Source organism: Dermacentor albipictus, chromosome 10, assembly GCF_038994185.2.
Source record: "Dermacentor albipictus isolate Rhodes 1998 colony chromosome 10, USDA_Dalb.pri_finalv2, whole genome shotgun sequence".
NCBI classification, from domain to species: domain Eukaryota; kingdom Metazoa; phylum Arthropoda; class Arachnida; order Ixodida; family Ixodidae; genus Dermacentor; species Dermacentor albipictus.
Window position 1 is genome coordinate 53,124,654 of NC_091830.1, and position 18,448 is coordinate 53,143,101.

General features: G+C 43.3%; 1 protein-coding gene across 3 annotated transcripts in view; it reads right to left on the minus strand.

Annotated features, from left to right (window-relative positions):
* The window catches only part of LOC135907637 (A disintegrin and metalloproteinase with thrombospondin motifs 5-like), a 109,056-nt gene that overhangs the window by 59,925 nt on the left and 30,683 nt on the right, over nucleotides 1–18,448 (minus strand). For all 3 annotated transcript variants that reach the window (XM_070527169.1, XM_070527170.1, XM_070527168.1), the window contains 7 exons: nucleotides 17,430–17,483; nucleotides 17,233–17,348; nucleotides 17,003–17,074; nucleotides 16,782–16,915; nucleotides 16,646–16,695; nucleotides 13,443–13,551; nucleotides 11,894–12,046 (listed from right to left, as the gene is read on the minus strand). In XM_070527169.1, the coding sequence (XP_070383270.1) occupies nucleotides 11,894–12,046; nucleotides 13,443–13,551; nucleotides 16,646–16,695; nucleotides 16,782–16,915; nucleotides 17,003–17,074; nucleotides 17,233–17,348; nucleotides 17,430–17,483 (688 nt within the window). The remainder of the gene's footprint in view (nucleotides 1–11,893; nucleotides 12,047–13,442; nucleotides 13,552–16,645; nucleotides 16,696–16,781; nucleotides 16,916–17,002; nucleotides 17,075–17,232; nucleotides 17,349–17,429; nucleotides 17,484–18,448) is intronic.

An 18,448-nucleotide genomic window follows, 5' to 3' on the forward strand; every position in this document is an offset into this window, starting at 1 on the left:
ACGGAAAGGTCGGATGTCCATTTTGACCTCCCACCTCTCTGATTATTCCGAAAAAGCATTCTAAGGGGTCCTGGTTCATTTTGGCCTACAACACGTACTTGAAACCGCAGTCTTTTAGAAGGTAGGCAGAAAGTTGGACAGATTTCAGCGTAAAGAGCAAACCTTCGGCAGTCGACTGGGTCAAAAAGAGGTCTTTTGGAATGTCACCGTTTACAACCTGTTGTTCCCATGTGTCGAGCCATTCAGATGCCGTTTGGAGAGTACTGAAATCTCGGCTTCCTGGTCGTATGCCCTCTGCAGGGTACCGGCGGTTCAGAGCCGAAAGCGGGAGATTCGGGAAACAGCCAGAAGCACCCTCTGTTGACCGCCGTTTAAGCAGAATGCTCCGACCTCCTTTCTGCGTAGCGGCGCGCCCGCGCCGTTCCCTCACCTAACCTACTCTTACACCGTGTTCCTAGCTATACACTTGCTATACTCTTCTAGAACACTCAGGAGTTCAGGCATTGACAATGGCCAAGTTGTAAGACTCAACGAATTTTAGTGATTGCCTGCACAAGGAACGAAAAGAACTGTTTATAAAGATGTCGGAATGCGTGCTCGAGATGCGATGTTTAGATCACGGAAACTTCTAATGAAAGATTGGTTGGTGAACTTTAGGTGAGTATTTTTTGAAGAGTTATTAAAATTAAGTATAATACCTTCAGGGACTGATTTCCCCACCATCCTGGAATAAGTTGTAGGTTAGACGCAGGAACATCCCAAGAACATTAGCAATCACCGATCGTATTGACAATAAGTGAAGCCTATAGCCATACTTCGTGTACCCGCGACAGCATGAGCTTCACGTTGCTTATGTCTACTCACTTCGAAAAAAGCCTATTCTAAGATAGGGCGGTTTAGTGATTTGTACGTTAGTCGCTTGGCTTCTTTTGGCATTTTTGTTAACGTTCGGTGCAAGTAGCGCATTTTTAGTGCGTTCAAACATGTATTCAATGTTTTTAGGCCAAAAAATGGTAGAAATGAAGGTCGTACCTTGTCTTGAATGCAAAGTTTTAATTACCATGAATTCCTAATGGGTAACCCTTGGAGCCGAATGTCAACAGTAATCAGAAATCAAAGGGAATGGGTTTGTGGGAAATGACAATATTAATGCTTTTTTCTCTAAGTTAATGTTCATTTCCCCAGTAATGCACCGTCTGCAAAAACATGCGCTGGATTGTTAAGACAATGGTGCTCATCAGGAGATGGTATTATATATTTAAAACGCAGTCGTCCGCGTACACATTTTAGACACAAAATTACCTAGCAAATTATTCTTATGTACTGAAAATGACACTGCACTTAGCAGGGAGTCCTGTGACACTCCTGAACTGACGTACGAATATCCGAGTCAGTCGACTTACAGCAGAACTGCGCACGTAAAAATTTCCTTATATTCATTAAACCAAACGGGGGTTCGTTTTAATGGTATTAAGATTATGTATTCATTTGCGACAATGTGCGCTGTCGAACGTTTTGCAAAAGGTAGTAAATATAGCGCTTATTTGATATACCAACTTTATACTTATACTAATCAGATGAGCGAAATTGATTGAGAGACTGTGTAGTAACCGTGGCCAAAAGTCGCGTTGAAAAGGTATTAGGCAATCGCTCTTGTCATGAAATGATTTATTGTGCTTATGACATAATGACCTAGCATGTTGTATGAATGCACAGTACATGATCAGGAACTGTATAAAGAAGTTGTTTATCGCGTGATTTGCATAATGAAATAACTTTGGCTACCTTTTACGATAAGGAGACTTTGCTCCAGCTCAACAGTGACTGGAAAATGACCGTGAGGAACCAAGAAGTCCACAGAAGGTAAGTTGTAGAGTATAAGTGGGAAATTCCGTCGTGGCCCGTAGATCGTGTGCACATTCAAGATAAGGCTCAAAACGCCATCGAAGCTAGTTAGTGTCATTACCTCAACATACTGCATCATGAGTGAAGGTTTGAATGGTTCAGTTGTCTCCAGCGAAGACAGACCGGATCAGGTGTAGGTCACATAGTCTGTATCCCCAGAAACTACATAGAGCCAGTACGATAAACATGACCTAGGGAAGATCATCACAATTCCTAAACAGCAGAAACGTAACTGCGTATGGTGTGATGCGTAAATATTTTCGAAGTGTCCACTACAGTAACCTATTGTTTTGGTCAATGAACAGAGTCAGTAGTTTGTTGACCATGGCACAATGCAGCCCCTCGTGTTTAGCCAGGTTTTAGCAAGACGTGTTTCCGAATGCAAGTTAAATAAAAACGTTGTAACTTCAGGAGCTAGAGACACATTCTACAGACCCACCTAATTACATGCTGATGTGACCAACCTAAATAAAGTGCACGAAACGAAGGATCTGGGAGAAATGGTATTGTATTGTATTGGGTTTTATGGCGCATAAGCGACTTAGGCTATCATGCGCCAAACACATGGTATAACTTATTTCAAAATTGGCTATCCTCAGCAAGGTCCTTGTCCGGACAAGGCCTCTGAGGAGCCCAACAAACCAAATGAAGACCTCAGCCTTCTTCTCAGAACTGAGAAAACGGGTGAGGTGCATCATAAGATGCGTGAAAAAACCGGGTAATAATTTTTAAGGTTAGTAGTTCTGTGATACGTTATATTTCGTTTAGGATCGCTGCGTCTTTCAAAAAACTAAAAACAGATGAAGTTTCTACTAGTGGGTTATCTCGTAAAAGCAGACTGGGATGGAAGGGAATGCGTTCATTGTAAAATACAGTAAAATGTTTTTTCCTTAGCCGTTCGAGTTGTGTGCACGAGAATAAAATGTGATTTACAGTGAGTTCATCTTCACATTTCTCACATAAGGGTTTGTCTTGTTTTGTCAGTAGAAAGTTATGTGTTAGGTGTGTGTGTGTCCGATGCGCAGGCGGCATAAAATTACTTCTATAAAACGTTCCTGATGCCTACATGATCTCCATTCTCCTAGAATAGGTTTTACTAAATGTAGCTTGTTATTTTCTTCATTACTCCATGTACGCTGCCATTTTTTAAGCTTGTTTTTTACTAACTTCATGCAATCTGCATAGGGTATATTTACAGTACTGACATTCTTATGGCAGGCTTGAGCGGCGCACGCGTCAGCTCTCTCGTTGCCTCTAATTCCTTGATGGCTTGGTATCCAACAAAGCTTAATTTCATGTCCTTGCGTTTGAGCGGTGATTAAGTTATGGATTACATTTCCTATTAAAGGTTCCCTTGCGTTTCTGGCTTTCAGTGCTGTGATTGCACTAAGCGAGTCCGTGTAGATAATGCTGTTCTGAATGTTCATCTCGACTATTTTTGATACAGCCACCGAAATGGCATTACATTCGGCTGTGAAAATTGACGCGCACTGAGGCAACCTGACTACCTTTTCCCATTTATCTTGCACTACAGCACTTCCGACGTAAAGTGATGTTTTAGAACCGTCAGTATAAAATGCTGTGTGTTCTTTGTACTTTTTGTCTAGCGCCAAAAATTCTTGTATTAGATGTTCATGTGGAGTTTGCTTTTTATGAAATTGTGTCAGTGTGTAGTCACCTACACTGGGAAAGGTGTGCCAAGGTGGTAGTGGTTCGGGTCTCTGGGCAACATCGGGCAGTGTGTCTAAAATACCGAATTCCTGGCAAATTTCCTCAAATCTGAGAATAAGGGGTCTCGTCCCATTCGGTTTGTTGTTAAAAAGCTGCTTAGACGGGCACTTCGTAACAATGGAGTAGCAGAGATGTTTTGGTAGTGAACAGGTTTTTAGGACATATGCACATGTGAGCATGGCTCTTCTATCTGCGAGGGCTGGTTCGTTACATTCGTCATGTAGGCTGTTCATGGGTGATGTCCTGTATGCCCCACTTGCAAGGCGCAGACCTGAGTTATGAACTGGATCTAATTGCTTCAGGTAGGACGGTCGAGCTGAGTTGTATACTATGCACCCGTAATCGAGGCAAGAGCGAACTATACTGTGGTAGATGTGTAAAAGGCAGGTCCTATCAGCCCCCCAGCGTTTATGTGAAAGCACCTTTAATATGTTTAATGATTGGGACGTTTTCTTCTTCATGTTTTTTATGTGCGGCAAGAAGGTCAGTTTTCTGTCGAAAGAGATGCCCAGAAATTTGTGTTCACTTTTTACCGGCAATTCCACTTCGTTCAGGTATAGTCTAGGATCTGGGTGTAGGCCACGTTTGAGTGAAAAAAGGATGGCCACTGTTTTCTGTGGGGAGAACCGGAAACCATTTCGGTCAGCCCACGTTGAAAGTTTATTTATTGTTAACTGCAGTTGTCTTTCGCATGTTGTTATGTTTGAGGATGTGCAAGCTATCTGAAGATCGTCGACATAGATTGAATACATAATTGACCTTGGGATAATTTTACTGATCGAATTCATTTTAACAACAAAAAGGGTCGTGCTTAAAACACTCCCTTGGGGCACTCCATTTTCTTGAATGAAAATTCTCGACAGGGTTGAACCGAGGCGTACATGGAATGAACGGTTTGACAGGAAGTCTTTTAGGCAGTTCAGCATCCTGCCACGAATGCCAAGTTCAGCCAAATCCTGAAGAATTCCGTACCTCCAAGTTGTGTCATAAGCTTTCTCTAAATCGAAAAAGACAGCGAGACATTGTTGTTTGTGTATAAAGGCTTCACGGACAGTATTTTCAAGACGAACCAGGTGGTCTGTTGTGGAGCATGCCTCTTTGAAATCGCACTGATGGACATCGAGAAGCTCACGGACTTCTAGCACGAAGGTTAATCTCATATTCACGATACTCTCAAAGGATTTTGCGAGGCAGCTGGTGAGCGCTATGGTCCTGTAACTACTGGGAGAGGTTGGTGGTTTTTCGGGCTTTAAAAATGGAACGATGATGGCCTTCTTCCAGGCTTCGGGTAGTTTACCCGATACCCACACCTTAATAAAAAAACTTAAGAGTGCTTCTATGGCAGGTTCAGAGAGGTGGGACAGCATTTGATAGTGTATTCTGTCAGGGCCGGGTGCAGTCTGTTTACCAGTGGACAAGACTGTGTTGATTTCATGAACTGTGAATAATTTATTGTATGGTTCATTTGTATATCCACTCGTAGGGAGTCTTTGTTTCTCGGCTGTGTTTTTGTACGTAAGAAATGATTCTGTGTAGTTTGATGAGCTGGTAACTGCTGAAAAATATTCACCTAAAATGTCTGCCTGTTCTTCGATGTTTGTCTGTTTACCAGGGGCTGTTAGAAAGGGAAGTGTGAAAGGGGAGTATTTACCATCTAGCTTTCGTACCTTCTCCCACATTTCTTTTGATGTGGTTGAGCTATTTATGGAAGTCACGTAATTTTGCCACGAAGTCTTTTCGGTTCTACGACGGATATATCGGGCTTGTGCTCTTGCCTTTTTAAAGTCTGTGAGATTTTTCTGCGTGGGGTACCTTCGAAAGTTTCCCCATGCTTTGTTCTGTTTCTTTTTTGCTAATCTACATTCTTTTGTATACCAGGTTTTGTGGTTTTGTTTCACCACTCCGGAAGATTGAGGTATGGCCAGGAGCGCAGCAGAAATAATGTAGTGTGTGACAATTTCATTAAGTTCATCTATACCTAAATTATGTAGATCTATTTTTTCTAAGCTGGCATTTTCTTGAAACAGTGCCCAGTCGGCCAAATGGAGCTTCCAACGTTGTGGTTTTGTAGGAATGATTTGCGGAGATGATGTTAGGTTGAGAAGAACAGGTAAATGATCGCTACCATACGGGTTGTCCAAGACATCCCATTTAAAAGCAAACCTTGAGTCTCAAGGTGCCCCTGCGGGGGGGAGAAATGGGTCCATCGGTGCAGCGCAAATTCATTTGCGACTTGCAGTGAAAATCTATTCGAGGTTGAATGTGACATACAAGAAAAGAAACAATTTACAGGCGATCCTTTAGAAACCCCAATGAGCTGCGGAACATTTTTCCGACAGCCGATGGCAATATCACATTAGGAAAATAATGAACTAACTGAAGCTGCCACATTTCGCATGAAAGCAAGCAATCGCTCTCTCAAAATTCCTTCCTGCCTGCTTTTCTGTCAAACTGTGACACTTCACTGAAGCTGGACAATTACTTACAACACTTTTACGCTCCAATGGGGTCTCACACAATGGGCGATTGCACCTACAGAAAAACGTTGTACTCATCTATTCCCGCGTTGCACCAATTTTGAGTGATCTTCTGGCCCATTACGGTGGTGCCCTTAAGGAAAACCTCCAGCCCATTGGTTAGGTTGGTATCTTTCAATATGTAGAAGGCTTTCTGATGGTATATCGCGCTCCACCCATGGAAGGCCTCAGCCAAGTAAAACAAATTTCCGGGTTGTTCTATCCCTATTTTCCGGGCCTCACTTTTACCCGTGAGTTGCGTGTCGATGGCACAATACGATAGACTTCAGCCAAAGCCATACATGTTGGACCTACGCGCCACGCTCGAAGAATCTCATTCTACCGCTTTTGTCAAATCATACAAACCTCGTGAAAAGCGCCATCGCTAGTGGTGCCTCGAGGAGTGCCCAAGCCTGCTCCTGGCATCACAAGGTGGCCCGAAGCTGCTATTATGAAGTACAGCGAGCGAAGGCGAGCGGCCATCCAGAATCCCCGTTGCCTGCCCTAATTCATGCTCGCTCGCGTAAGGTACAGGCCTCCTAGGGCCACGTCAGGTCAGCCCTTGACAAAAAAAAAAGAAACCAAGGCGGTGGTAATCGAGTTTGTGCACAGTGATTCCCATCCTGTTAAGAAGGCAGCAGGAGGTGCGCGGGTTCGCGTTCTGTACTCGGCTCCAGACGAACTAAGTTCCCTGAGCAAAAACGTAAGTGCTAGCAACCCTGCCAACAAGTGCTATGTCAAGAAGCTCACCACCCGGTATGTGCCGTGCAAAAGCGAGGCTCTCTGTAAGAGATCCGAACCTCGTGCGACTGATCATATATAGCACAATTCGGCCGTTGCCTTAACGACCGTTTGCGCGAGCAGGGTAATAGGCGAAAACAAAAAGTGGGAGTAATCTGGGCATCCACTGAACACAAAGTGTGGCTGGCATCCAGTTTTCCCAGAAACACGTGTTCGGCGCCGATACAGGCACCAGACCTCATGCGAGATTTTTTTTTTTGAAGTGTTTGCCATGATGTGTGAAGGTGAGGCATGCGTCAGCGTTCCTTCGATCGCTCTTACTGACAAAGAGTTTAGGTATCTTCACCTCTGCATTTTACTTACGCTTTAACGTCCTCATTTTTTTATTCACTCGAGGGATACGCGGCTGGAAGCGCACGGTAAGTGCTCCTGCCCGCAAACCTCCCTTTTTCAAAGGTATGTTTGTGCATGAGCACAATCAACCCAGGTAGTCGGCAGTCAGCACTTGTGCTGTGTTCTTGCCTTGTCCATGTTTATTTCACGCTGATTTCCACCGACGTGCTTGAGGATACAACAGCTGCGGTGGTTATCCCCTTTTCATTTTTGTCTATATCAAACAGCGCATGCGCTAGAGAAAAAACAAGAAGAAATGGACAGGACAGCGCATGCGCTACTGACGCTATTGATACTGACGCGTGAGGTATTTTCTAGAATGTTTGTGGACCTCAACAGTGACACATGCGGGGTGTGTGCATTTCTCAAGGGGAAAACGTGAAGTCCTCACCAGAGAGTGCTTTGCGGCGCGTTCATGTGCTATCGTCGGTCTTTCCGCTTGTCACCATTATGAGGTGCTGACATAACCTCCGGATAACAGTCGCGTAATATGGCTACGACTTGGCTATTTGTACAATTTATTGTAGTCGCTCGTGGTCACGTAAATGGGATATTGTACAACATTATTTCCGTTGCGTGTAACCTCGTTATGCGAAGGCTATTCCGCTACAATAATGGCGAGGACTAAAAGTGAATTTTGGATTCAGTAGGCGCACGTTGCGCTGAGCCCACAACTGGTTGTCAGTGATAACGTTGTGAAAAAGCGCTCACCAACCAAAATTCGGATAGGATATGCGTGGCCATAAGTTATTGAAAATAGTCGCGTTTATGGTAGCAGTTTGACTATTTACTTTTTTTAATACTTATTCCTTCTGGGATATAACCTGTATATTACGGATACCTTTTCGGTAGAGAAATTTCTGGTACCATTTTTTTATTTGCTTCCTTCCAGTCCCATATGGCTCATTTCATAAAGCGAACTTTTTTTCCGCTAATCCCCTGCTTTGTGAATGCTGGCTGCTGCTGTTGTGCAAACTATACAACAAATTGTGCCACGAAGTATTTCCCACAGGAAATCTATCTCTATATCTGTTTATTGGACCCGGTAGAATCTTTATTGAATGGCGAATCTTCGTATCTGAGAAACCTCTACGAGTCCCCTTCGTAGCTTTTTGTGGCAGAAGGGTGCGAGACGATTTGCAGCTTCAGGAAACACTATACTGCTAATGTGGACTCTTGCACTGGCCAGCGAAAAGTGTAGTTGGAAATCAGCCTGCCGGCGGAGCAAACGTGACAGGCTCTAATTAAAAGTCGAAATTAACACTTTAGCAGAAGTCATAAGCTTTCTTGCTTTGTCCTTCCATTGTGGATTTTGGCATGTACGTACCGTGAACTAGTTTACAAATAAAAGGCTAAGTGCTAAGTTTCATATCATTAGGGAAAGAGAGAGAAAAAGGTAAGGAGGGAAATGCAGGGGGTTAAGTAGACTGTGTCCAGCTTGCTGCCTTTCACGTGAGCAGGACACCTGAAGGTGGCAGGTTCTAGACTTGTGTCTTCTCTCCCTCTCTCTCTTTGTTTGGAAGCAAGCAATATCGGCATTCAGTAACGGTGCAAATACATCTGGAACTTTGTTGTAAAGTCATAACTATACGATGAGTTTTTGACACAAAAGACTTGGACGAACAATATTCAAGAAACACAGCACGGCAATCATCAATGTGCCCTGGGTGCTGAAGTATTATCGAGGTGATAAACTTCTCGGAATTACTCGATAGCGACAATTGTTTACCTGTGTGCTGCACTGCTTCAAGCAAACATTTAAAGTCAGTAATAATAAGCTGTAGGAAAAAACACTGACGTTAAATTAATGGTAAGTATATTACCAAATAACCTCAATAACTGTAAATGAGCACATTAGGTGCACTCCACGGGAGCATATATATATATATATATATATATAGGGAGAGAGAGAGTGAGAGAGAGGGAGGGTGTCCCAGCCAATTTGGACCTAGATTTTGAAAAAACGTATGAGTAATTCGCCGAGATAAATTAATTAACTTTTTAGACATAGCTTGGAACGTTCAGGCATCAATGGGAAGGTTGTGTAGCTTCACAAATATTGCCCAACTCAGGTACTATCAATGAGATAGACTTAGCGTGGCCGTTTTTATTCGGGAAAATTGAAAGCCCGCGGAGTTTAGAAAACCCTACGTAACAGCGCGCTTTGTGCGCCCGAATGCGCCGCGATCACAGCGCTCTCATGAGTGATTTGTAAAAATATCGCCAGCGGCGCGCCTTCCCTTCAGTTACGAGAAAGGGCTTCAACCTTTGCTCGGCTCAGACATCACCGGCAGCGGTTGGCGACGGCGCCCCGGAAAAGCGCTTCGTCAGCAGGCGCTCGCACCTGTCGCCGAAGAATGTGCCGTCATTAGCCGTTTATTCCGATATGATGAGAAGAGCAATTTTTTTTTCAGAGTTCAAGTCGATGCGGAATAGAAAAAATACTATACGCTATATGCATGTGAGCTCGACTGTCTATAACCGTCGTGCCGCGCAACCGTTTTGAAGAATTTGTTTTAGTGCCTAAAGCTTGCCGTACTCAAGCGAACAGAAGGCGTACATGGACGTAACCTTGGGAGTGGCACGGGGCGACAAGAGCAAAGCTGCGAAGGTATACCGAAATTGGCAATGTGGGGGAAGACCTAGCGCGAACACAATTACGAGGAGTTCCTTGACGCTGAAAGAAGCAGGTAGCTTCAAGAAGACGCGGCACAGAACGGAGACCATTGGTGAAGAGGCTGAAGGAGACATTTTGACTTTCATGACTGTAAACCCTCATTCCAGCGTGCGTGATATGAGTGGTGAGGTTTGGGATTTCAAAGTCTTCAGTGGGAACAGTTCTTAGGAAGGCTGAAATGCATCCGTAAAACTTCCAACTGCATCAAAACCTGCAAGGAAGCGACTTTTGATGGCGGCTTCACTTCTCAAATGGGACCCTTTTGAACAGTGATGAAATACGGGATTTTGTGGATAAAGAGCTCTGGACAGATGAGGCAACTTTCTCTAGAAATTATCAAGTCAACATCCATAAGGCGCATTACTGGAGCGATACGAACCAGCATTGGGTGGCGCAGACCAGACACCAGTACCAATGATCATTCAGTGTGTGGCGCGGTATCTTTGACGGAAGCATGATTGGCCCCATCTTTTTTATCACTTCCTCGTCCTCAGTGGTACGTGATCTTCCTCTTGCGTTCTTAAAGCGAACTTGGTATCAGCACGACGGTGCACCAGCTCACAGCAGCCGCCTTGCCCGAGCCTGACTTGACGATGCCTTCAAACGCGAGTGGGTCGGGTGACATGGACCAGTGGCACGGCCTGCAAGGTCACCGGAATCGACACCTCTTGACTTCTTGTGGGGACATGTGAAAGACCGAGGGTACCGCAAACCTACAACTACGCCAGCAGCGGTAAAAGCAGAAATTGATGAGGTTTGCAGAGATACAGCCTTGCGTCATCAAAAAAGCTTCATCGAACATGCTGAAAAGGTGCCAATACTGTATTATGGCAGAGCGCGACTTATTTGAACACATTCTTCAGACAGCAATCCCAGCGAATAAATCTCTACAACCATTATCCATAAAAAGAGCCATCTGTGTAAAACTTTTGTACATCATTAAAAATGCACGTAATAAGAAATTAAAAATTCTCTGCCGACAAGGAATGGACAGGAAGCTAAAAATCAACCTTCCGTGTCAGTTTACAATGCTTCCTTTTGGGACAACCAGTCTAATTTACAGGACGTTATCAAGCTTGTTATAATGCGTATTTGCTTTTTGGGGTCTTGTTCCCAAATTCAAACTCATGAGCTTGTCATTTTTCCACCGCATGCATTCTGCTATCGTGAGATTGCAATTATCGCCGCACAAACGGAAGCCGCGCTGTATTTCAACTGCCGCCCGAACCCACTGGCGTTAATCTCGGAACCAAGCATAACGCGAAGCTCTGTCGTGAACAGCACGAAAGGCGCGAAGTGGGCGATGCTTTTTACGAAGCACGGTTGAGAGCGCTGTAATCCTGGCGCATTCGGGCGCACAGAGCGCGCTGTCACGTGGTATTTTTAAACAGCGCCGGCTTTCGTTTTTCTCGAATAAAAACGGGCACGCTAAGTCTATCTCGTTGGCGGTTCCTGGGTTGGGCAATATGTGTGGAGCTCCACAACTTTCCTATTTATGCCTGAACAGTTTCAGCTATATTTTAAAAGTTAATTAATTTATATCAGCTAATTCCTCTAAGAAAGACGAGCGCAAAAATGGTGCTGTAAGTTTAGGTAAACGCTAACAACCTCCTCGTGATTTCTGTTCCGAAGAACGCATAGCTTTTCTTTTCAAAATCTTAGTTCAAGTTAGTTGAGACACCCTGCATATTATATATATATATATATATATATATATATATATATATATATATATATATATATATATATATATATTTCTTCATTCACCTGTAATTCAAAGCCCGCAGTCCATTTTTTCGAGCTGTTGTACGCAAATAACGTTTTGCCGCATATCACACGTGTTAACGCATAGCATTTTAGGAGGCTATCAAGATACGATTATGCGTAGCATGCCGGTTGGTTTTCGAGAGGAAGAAAAAGCCGTGCCCACCTCACATGAAGCCTGATCATGTCATTGCAGCAGGAAGAGAATTTCATGCTTCTGCTGTCCGAAACTTTGTAGCTCATAATATAGCCGTGGTGCCAGGGACAGCCCGCGGATGAATATACGTCATAAGACTGACCATCGTGTGGGCACCCCAACCTATTTGTTGTGTGAGAGCAAAAATTCACCCCAATTATTCACAGAATTTGCGTTTCCGTTTGCCTTTACCCAACCAAAGTAATTTTGCGAACAAAGTGCTTTCTCAATGCACGAGAAGAATATTACGGAGAAAGCCTTTATGCCTGCTTTAAAAACCGCTTGGATAGCTCAGGTTGTTTCAACAATGATCATACCCTGACACCTGATCAGCTACTGTAAAAATGGTTTTCGAGCTTTCGTGGCATAGCATATCCTGCACGTAACTGCATTTCAAGTCATAACCGCATTATAAACCTTAGTTTAGTGACAATTGTGCAAAAAATACGAACGTTGTTTCAGTTTTTAGCATAATTTGCCAGGAGAGTTAAGTGCCGTTATTTTTCTCGAATGCCTCTATTGATACCACTCCTTGCAGGAAGCTAATGCAGTCTCTTTCGGTCGTTTGAGCCATGCATGGAGTAATATCTGGCAGAAGAGTATGCTGATGAAATGAGCTTTACACGACTTTTCTGTGACTCCATGCATCGCAGGTGACTATGATTAGAAAATTGTAGTTGATAAGTTTCCCTTGAGTAACTTTATACATTAGCAGAAAGCATCCATGAGTAATCTGACCATATTGGTTGATTCTCTGTTTACTACTTTGGCCAAATTAGTAATTCGACACAAAAGCTCAGTTAGTTATTTTTGTTGATTGCGGAACATTACTGAAAAGCCCATGAAATACATTTATTTAAAACGGACTTTGTATTCACGGTAGACCTTTACTGTTAAGCACTTTTAGACAATTTGATAGATTTCAAATTGCATTTTCAGCGGAAACAAAAGTATCGCTCATCTTACTGGCGTCAAATTCCGATTCTCACTCTGTCAACAGCACTGGAAATTATGATATTAGAAACACCTTATAATAAAGAAAACATATATATTAGCTCTTACAGCGAAGACAGCCGCTAACCTGCGGTAGGATTTGTATTGCTGCGTTGTTTTTTTTGTCTTCACAATTATTGTGCTAAAAATACTTCAGAGAGATTGCACTATGCACGTCAAAATATAAACTATTCGGTCAGCAGATCCACCGTAACCTATCACTTCAGGTTCAAAAGCTCATATTTTCACGATGCAATATATAGGCTTTTAAGATATTGCTTGCAAAACATCACTGATTTCTATGCCCTAGTTGTACGTTCAGTCATAGTGACATTTCGGGTGAAATATATCTTTAATTGGATAATTTCAGAGAGTAAAACTCAGCCTATCCACTTACCTATCAAATTATTGTTTACACAGAGAAAATTAGTCTGCAATTCAAGTTTTTCATTAAGGCTGTCCCAGGATAGAATGTTCAAAGACACAGGCAAAATAGCGGTACATATTAGGAAGAGCGTTTCCTTACAAATGTCCAATTTCGTGGGCAAGTATTCGTACTCCGAAGAACGTTCCGACTTTGTCTTCACCAATGCCAACTTTTCGATTCGTGCAGGCACCTCCCACATATGCGATGCCTTAAAGAAAAAGAGATGTTCAGTAATTCTTCATATTTTAATCGATTATCTTGAAAAAAAGACATTTGTCTTTTTAACCGTTTATTGACAAATGTTTCCCACAGGCAATGCAGCGGAATTTTTTTTTCTTGCTTTGTGCCGGCATTGTGTAACAGTTACCGGCTAAATCCCTACATGCAAGCATTACTTTTTGGCTTAGAGCAGGAACACTGGACGAGGTAGACGTCTGACACGCGACTCTTCTTGTGAAAGCGCGGACGAAAGATGCAGATGCATGCATGTTCTCCGTCGCGGTGCGGTTACAGTTGATGTACAGGTAATGAAATGCACATACTTTGTTCACATGCGACGAAACCGGCCTGTACAAATTATAAACGAGGCCATAAGTGGCTTGCATAAAGTCCACATCCTGTTTTCTGCTTGAGGTTTGCTCATTAGCGCTACAAAGGTATCCCCAAACAATTGACCCTTTTCGTATATTACGCTTAATTTGTATGTGTCTTGCCCGTTTATATTAAAATAAATATTGGTGCATTTTTCTATGTACGGTCAATAAAGGGTCGCGGAAACAACCGAAGGGTTATTTGAATATTACTTCTCAGATTACGGGGATTACCAACACTATTTTACCAATCAACCACGAACACCAGGCCGTGCACCGAGTTTGTTAACGAGGCACTTATAAATAAAAAGTCCGCAAAATACAGTACGTCAGCTCATAGCTACCACTGCCAGTATGCCGCTCCTTAGGAATTGATGGTTTACGGAACTAAAACAAATTATGAACAAAAAGATACTAGGAATATCTAAAATGTACACTTTTTAGAGGTAGGCCATTGTTTCCCATTTGCTAATATATACAACCGAAGTCGAGCTTCCCTGATATATATTATTCTGCACAGATGTTGAAGTGGTTCCTGCCAGTCGGATACCTTCTCCTAAAAATTACAAGCATAGTGGAAAATTATGCCAATTAACATGTGGTTGTGCAAAGACAATCTGTAAAGACATCTACATTTCACAGAATGGAACGATACAAACCGACGTTCAGTCAGCACTTCAGTATTAAGTATTCGCACCTACGCTCCGACTGTTGCGTTTTGCCCAGGACTGAATGGGGAAAATATAAAGTTCCTAGTTTCTGCTGTGGGCACATCTCGTGCAACCGACCATCAGACACCGGAAATAGCCTAACGACCCATGCAATTTTTTTGAAGGCGCGGAAATGAGACACCACGCAGTGAACACGACACGCAGAAGGAACCACTACCAATTTTTAAGTACGGAAGGCGTCAGAAGAACGAATATTTCCTCCATGAATGCGCAATGCGCGGACGATGCAAACATCGCGGCATGTTTCCTTTTTTCTGTGTAACGTTCATCATGCGTACGTGTCAAAATCCTGAGTGCTGTAGCCTAAAGAAATTCTAATTTGTTTCAATTCCATTCCTGCGAATAGCCGTTTCAGATTAGACAAGAATGATTTCGGTCACCCCATTTCTCTTGTCCGATAGGCGACGTTAGGAAAACCATAAGAATTTCCCACGTAATGCTGCATCCCCGCACTGGTTGTGCGTAGTTACGTCAAGAACAAGGAAAAAATTTCTTTTAATTCTACCTATTCTCTCCTGTTATCTCCCCAGTATTCATGCAATATAATCGGAGTACCCTGTTTTTGCCTGTCTCTGCAGCGACATGACGAACCGCAATAACTCGCCGCGACAAAGTGACGTGCACACACTGGAGATGCAATAGCATGCAGAAATAACTGACTTCTTTCGGTATAGCCAGATACTGCCCATACAGAAAGTGATAAAAGCGGTTGCCCACTGATTACTTTGCCGCTTGTTACTCGCAGCTGCCGGAAGGAATGTATTTCTCCGCGTATAATACAATTTTTGAATGGCAGCATAACATCGGCGAGGACTTTCTGGAGGCATACGACATCGCTCTGCCAGCTCTCCTTTGCTGCGAATCTGTTTTAGGGCTACTTTACGGACCATTGCACGCCGTTGTGATACTTCAACAGCCATCACATGCTTCGCAAGGTTTAGCGGACCAATCGCGGTCGCCGGCATAACCCTCCCTGATCTGGTTATATACAGTCGGACTCATAAAAGCCCCCTTCACTCTCTTGTTACGGTTTCAGAGAAAATCGCAGCATGGAGAGAATTCTGGATTTAGAGGTAATCCTGGCATACGAAAGCAGAGCCCATAAGGGCAGGCGTCGCAGGGCGTGTTGCACATCTCTAATCTCTAAGGAGCCAGCTCAGGTGGTCGTTATTGCATCTGCGTCTTTGACCAACGGAGGACTTTTCACATCTGTGGATGATTGCCTGCCCCCACAGCGCGAGGCACGAAAAGCTTGACATGATCTTCGCGCTTCATAGCACGTAATGAGAGGGCATATTCTTGCCAACATGCTGATTTCTGAAAGCAACATTAATACTCCATGTCAGTTCACTACCCTCTCTTGGTGATGACTGGTACGGTGTACATAAGGCGCCACCTTTGGGCTAACGACTTTCTATTTCCACTGCGCATGACTGCAGAATTCTTGCAGCTGCCTCTGACCTTATGGACAAGAAACTCTGTGACAGCACAGACGACCTGCTGAAGAAAACCAGCTTTTATAACTGTAGTTACCTGCTTAAACAAACTTGCCTGCACAATGTGAAGAGACTATTTCCGCCGAGCATACCCTAAAGAACGCGAGGAAATTCTTTTTACAATCTTTCAACATTGAACAACCTCACACACAATCCCCCAAATAGGGAAACCTCGCTTAGAGGGTAAAAGTACTGCTTAAACGCCAACGATGCTCCTCTTCAGCAAAAGAGAAAGCAAGATCCCACCGCCCCGCCCCCTTTCTCGGAAAGGTTGTTAACTTAATTATTTGTTGTTTACATGCCTTGATAATACAAGTACGCTCGCGGAAACAGCAAGCCGACACACGTGTTCCTTGTTCACGCTGCTTGCCATAAATTTAAAACCTGTACAATGCTATGTTACTTGTATGAATAAATGTTACGCTATACACGCCTTGATAAATCGCGCTAACACTGAAAAATGCTTAGAATAAAGCGAAGCTCACCCTGCAGCTCCCTATCCCAACTGTATCCGGTGTATCGTGCCATGTCGAGTCTGCGTAGAGCACACAAGAGCTAGATAGACAGCCGGATATTTATCCGAGTACGTTCCTTCGCACGCGGTGGCATGAACGTGCTTACCCAGTGAACAGGTATACTGCATCGTATAAGCCATACTTCTGCGGATGTTGCTGCACATATTCCCTGAATAATTCGAGGCTCCGATAAGCAGCCATGTAACTTTCTACACGGTACAGAAATCGTTCCATGTATTCCTGGCAACAAAAAACGGCTATTCATTAGTACCATATTACGCTGAAATGCAGACTTCGCAGAAGTAGTTAAAGAACTTGAATACTTGCCTCAAGTACTTCCAGCGCGTGAAGCTTGAGTCTTACGCTGGGATTACTCACCGTCGTGTACCTCACGTTCGCCTCCAAGAAAATACGGATGTTGTTAGGAAAATCGGAAGAGGACGAAGAAATGTTAAAAAATATGAATGCACTACACATGGTACGGGCACCTTTATTCTACTCGAGAAGACACTGGATTGACTTAAGAGATTGGGATTGTACCAGAACATATGCCTTACCGAATTCAGTGTAATGGTGAGGTACCTCAGTAAAGTGCTAACATTTTTGAATTGGCGTCGAAATGTGCTGTCTACGACGGCCAGTAACTCTACATGCGCATTATTGTCACTTCCATCTGTACACCGAGGGAAAGAAAGAAAAAGGGAAGATGGTAAAAGTATTACTCAGCTCGATAAAAAAAGGTTAAAAGACATACCACGTTCGTCGTCCCGTTCAGAAATGTTCAAGGACCTATCCCACACGACGCCATCTATAGAGAAAATACTAACTTTCAATACCTCAAATCGATTTTTCAAAAGCCGTTTAATATTTTTCACCCAAAACATCAACATATTTGTGGTTGTGCACGTAAAAAATATATATGCGTTCAAAATAACCCGCAAAAAAGGTGTCCTCTCAGCAAAAGGCCGACTCAATTGAATATTACTGAAACAAGTTTCCCACTTCGTGTTTACGTTCAGCCAATATGATCACGTGTGTGGACGTCCCAAGCAGCAAAAAAAAAAAGAGGGGGGAAACTCCTCCGCTGACAACATAATCCTAATAAATGTGTTCACTTTTGCCTCCCTTTATATTGGTATGATTAGATTTTTATTTTACTTCTCATATCTATCCCGTTGTAAATTGTAGAATGATGAATTATTGCACTACGTGCTCATTTGTGGCGGTGTCGTGCAAATACCGCTAACAAGCGAAAAAGGGAAGGGAACAGAGCGATTCCCTCTTTCCCTTCCGTCCTTGCGAGTTTGCCCCAAATCTATCGTATTTGATGTCTACTCAGCAATATGAACCGATTAGCCCGGCAAGACGTACTTCCGAAACAAAATATCCTAAGCTATAAAATTTCAGCGCGTAATTATGAAAACAACTCGATGACTGCGTTTTCATTGGAGTGCTTGATACTCTACAAAGTCATCAGGTGCTTCCTATCAGGTACTTGCATACAGCCAGTTTCAGCACGGGCGTCTTACGCATGTTTTCGTATAAAGCACCTGATTTCTCTGTGTTTACGACAGCGGTACCTTGTACGCAGCACATTTAGAGCTCATTCACGATTGGAAACTTTATTACAGAACACGGACAGTACTCTTTTCAACAACTCTGTCTTCGTTCGGTGGTTTCATTCCCTAACTGAGGGGTACTCGAACCTCTTCAGTTCGATACCCTGTGAAATTATCTCTGGATTTACCTGTGGAAATTATCAAAAGAAATACG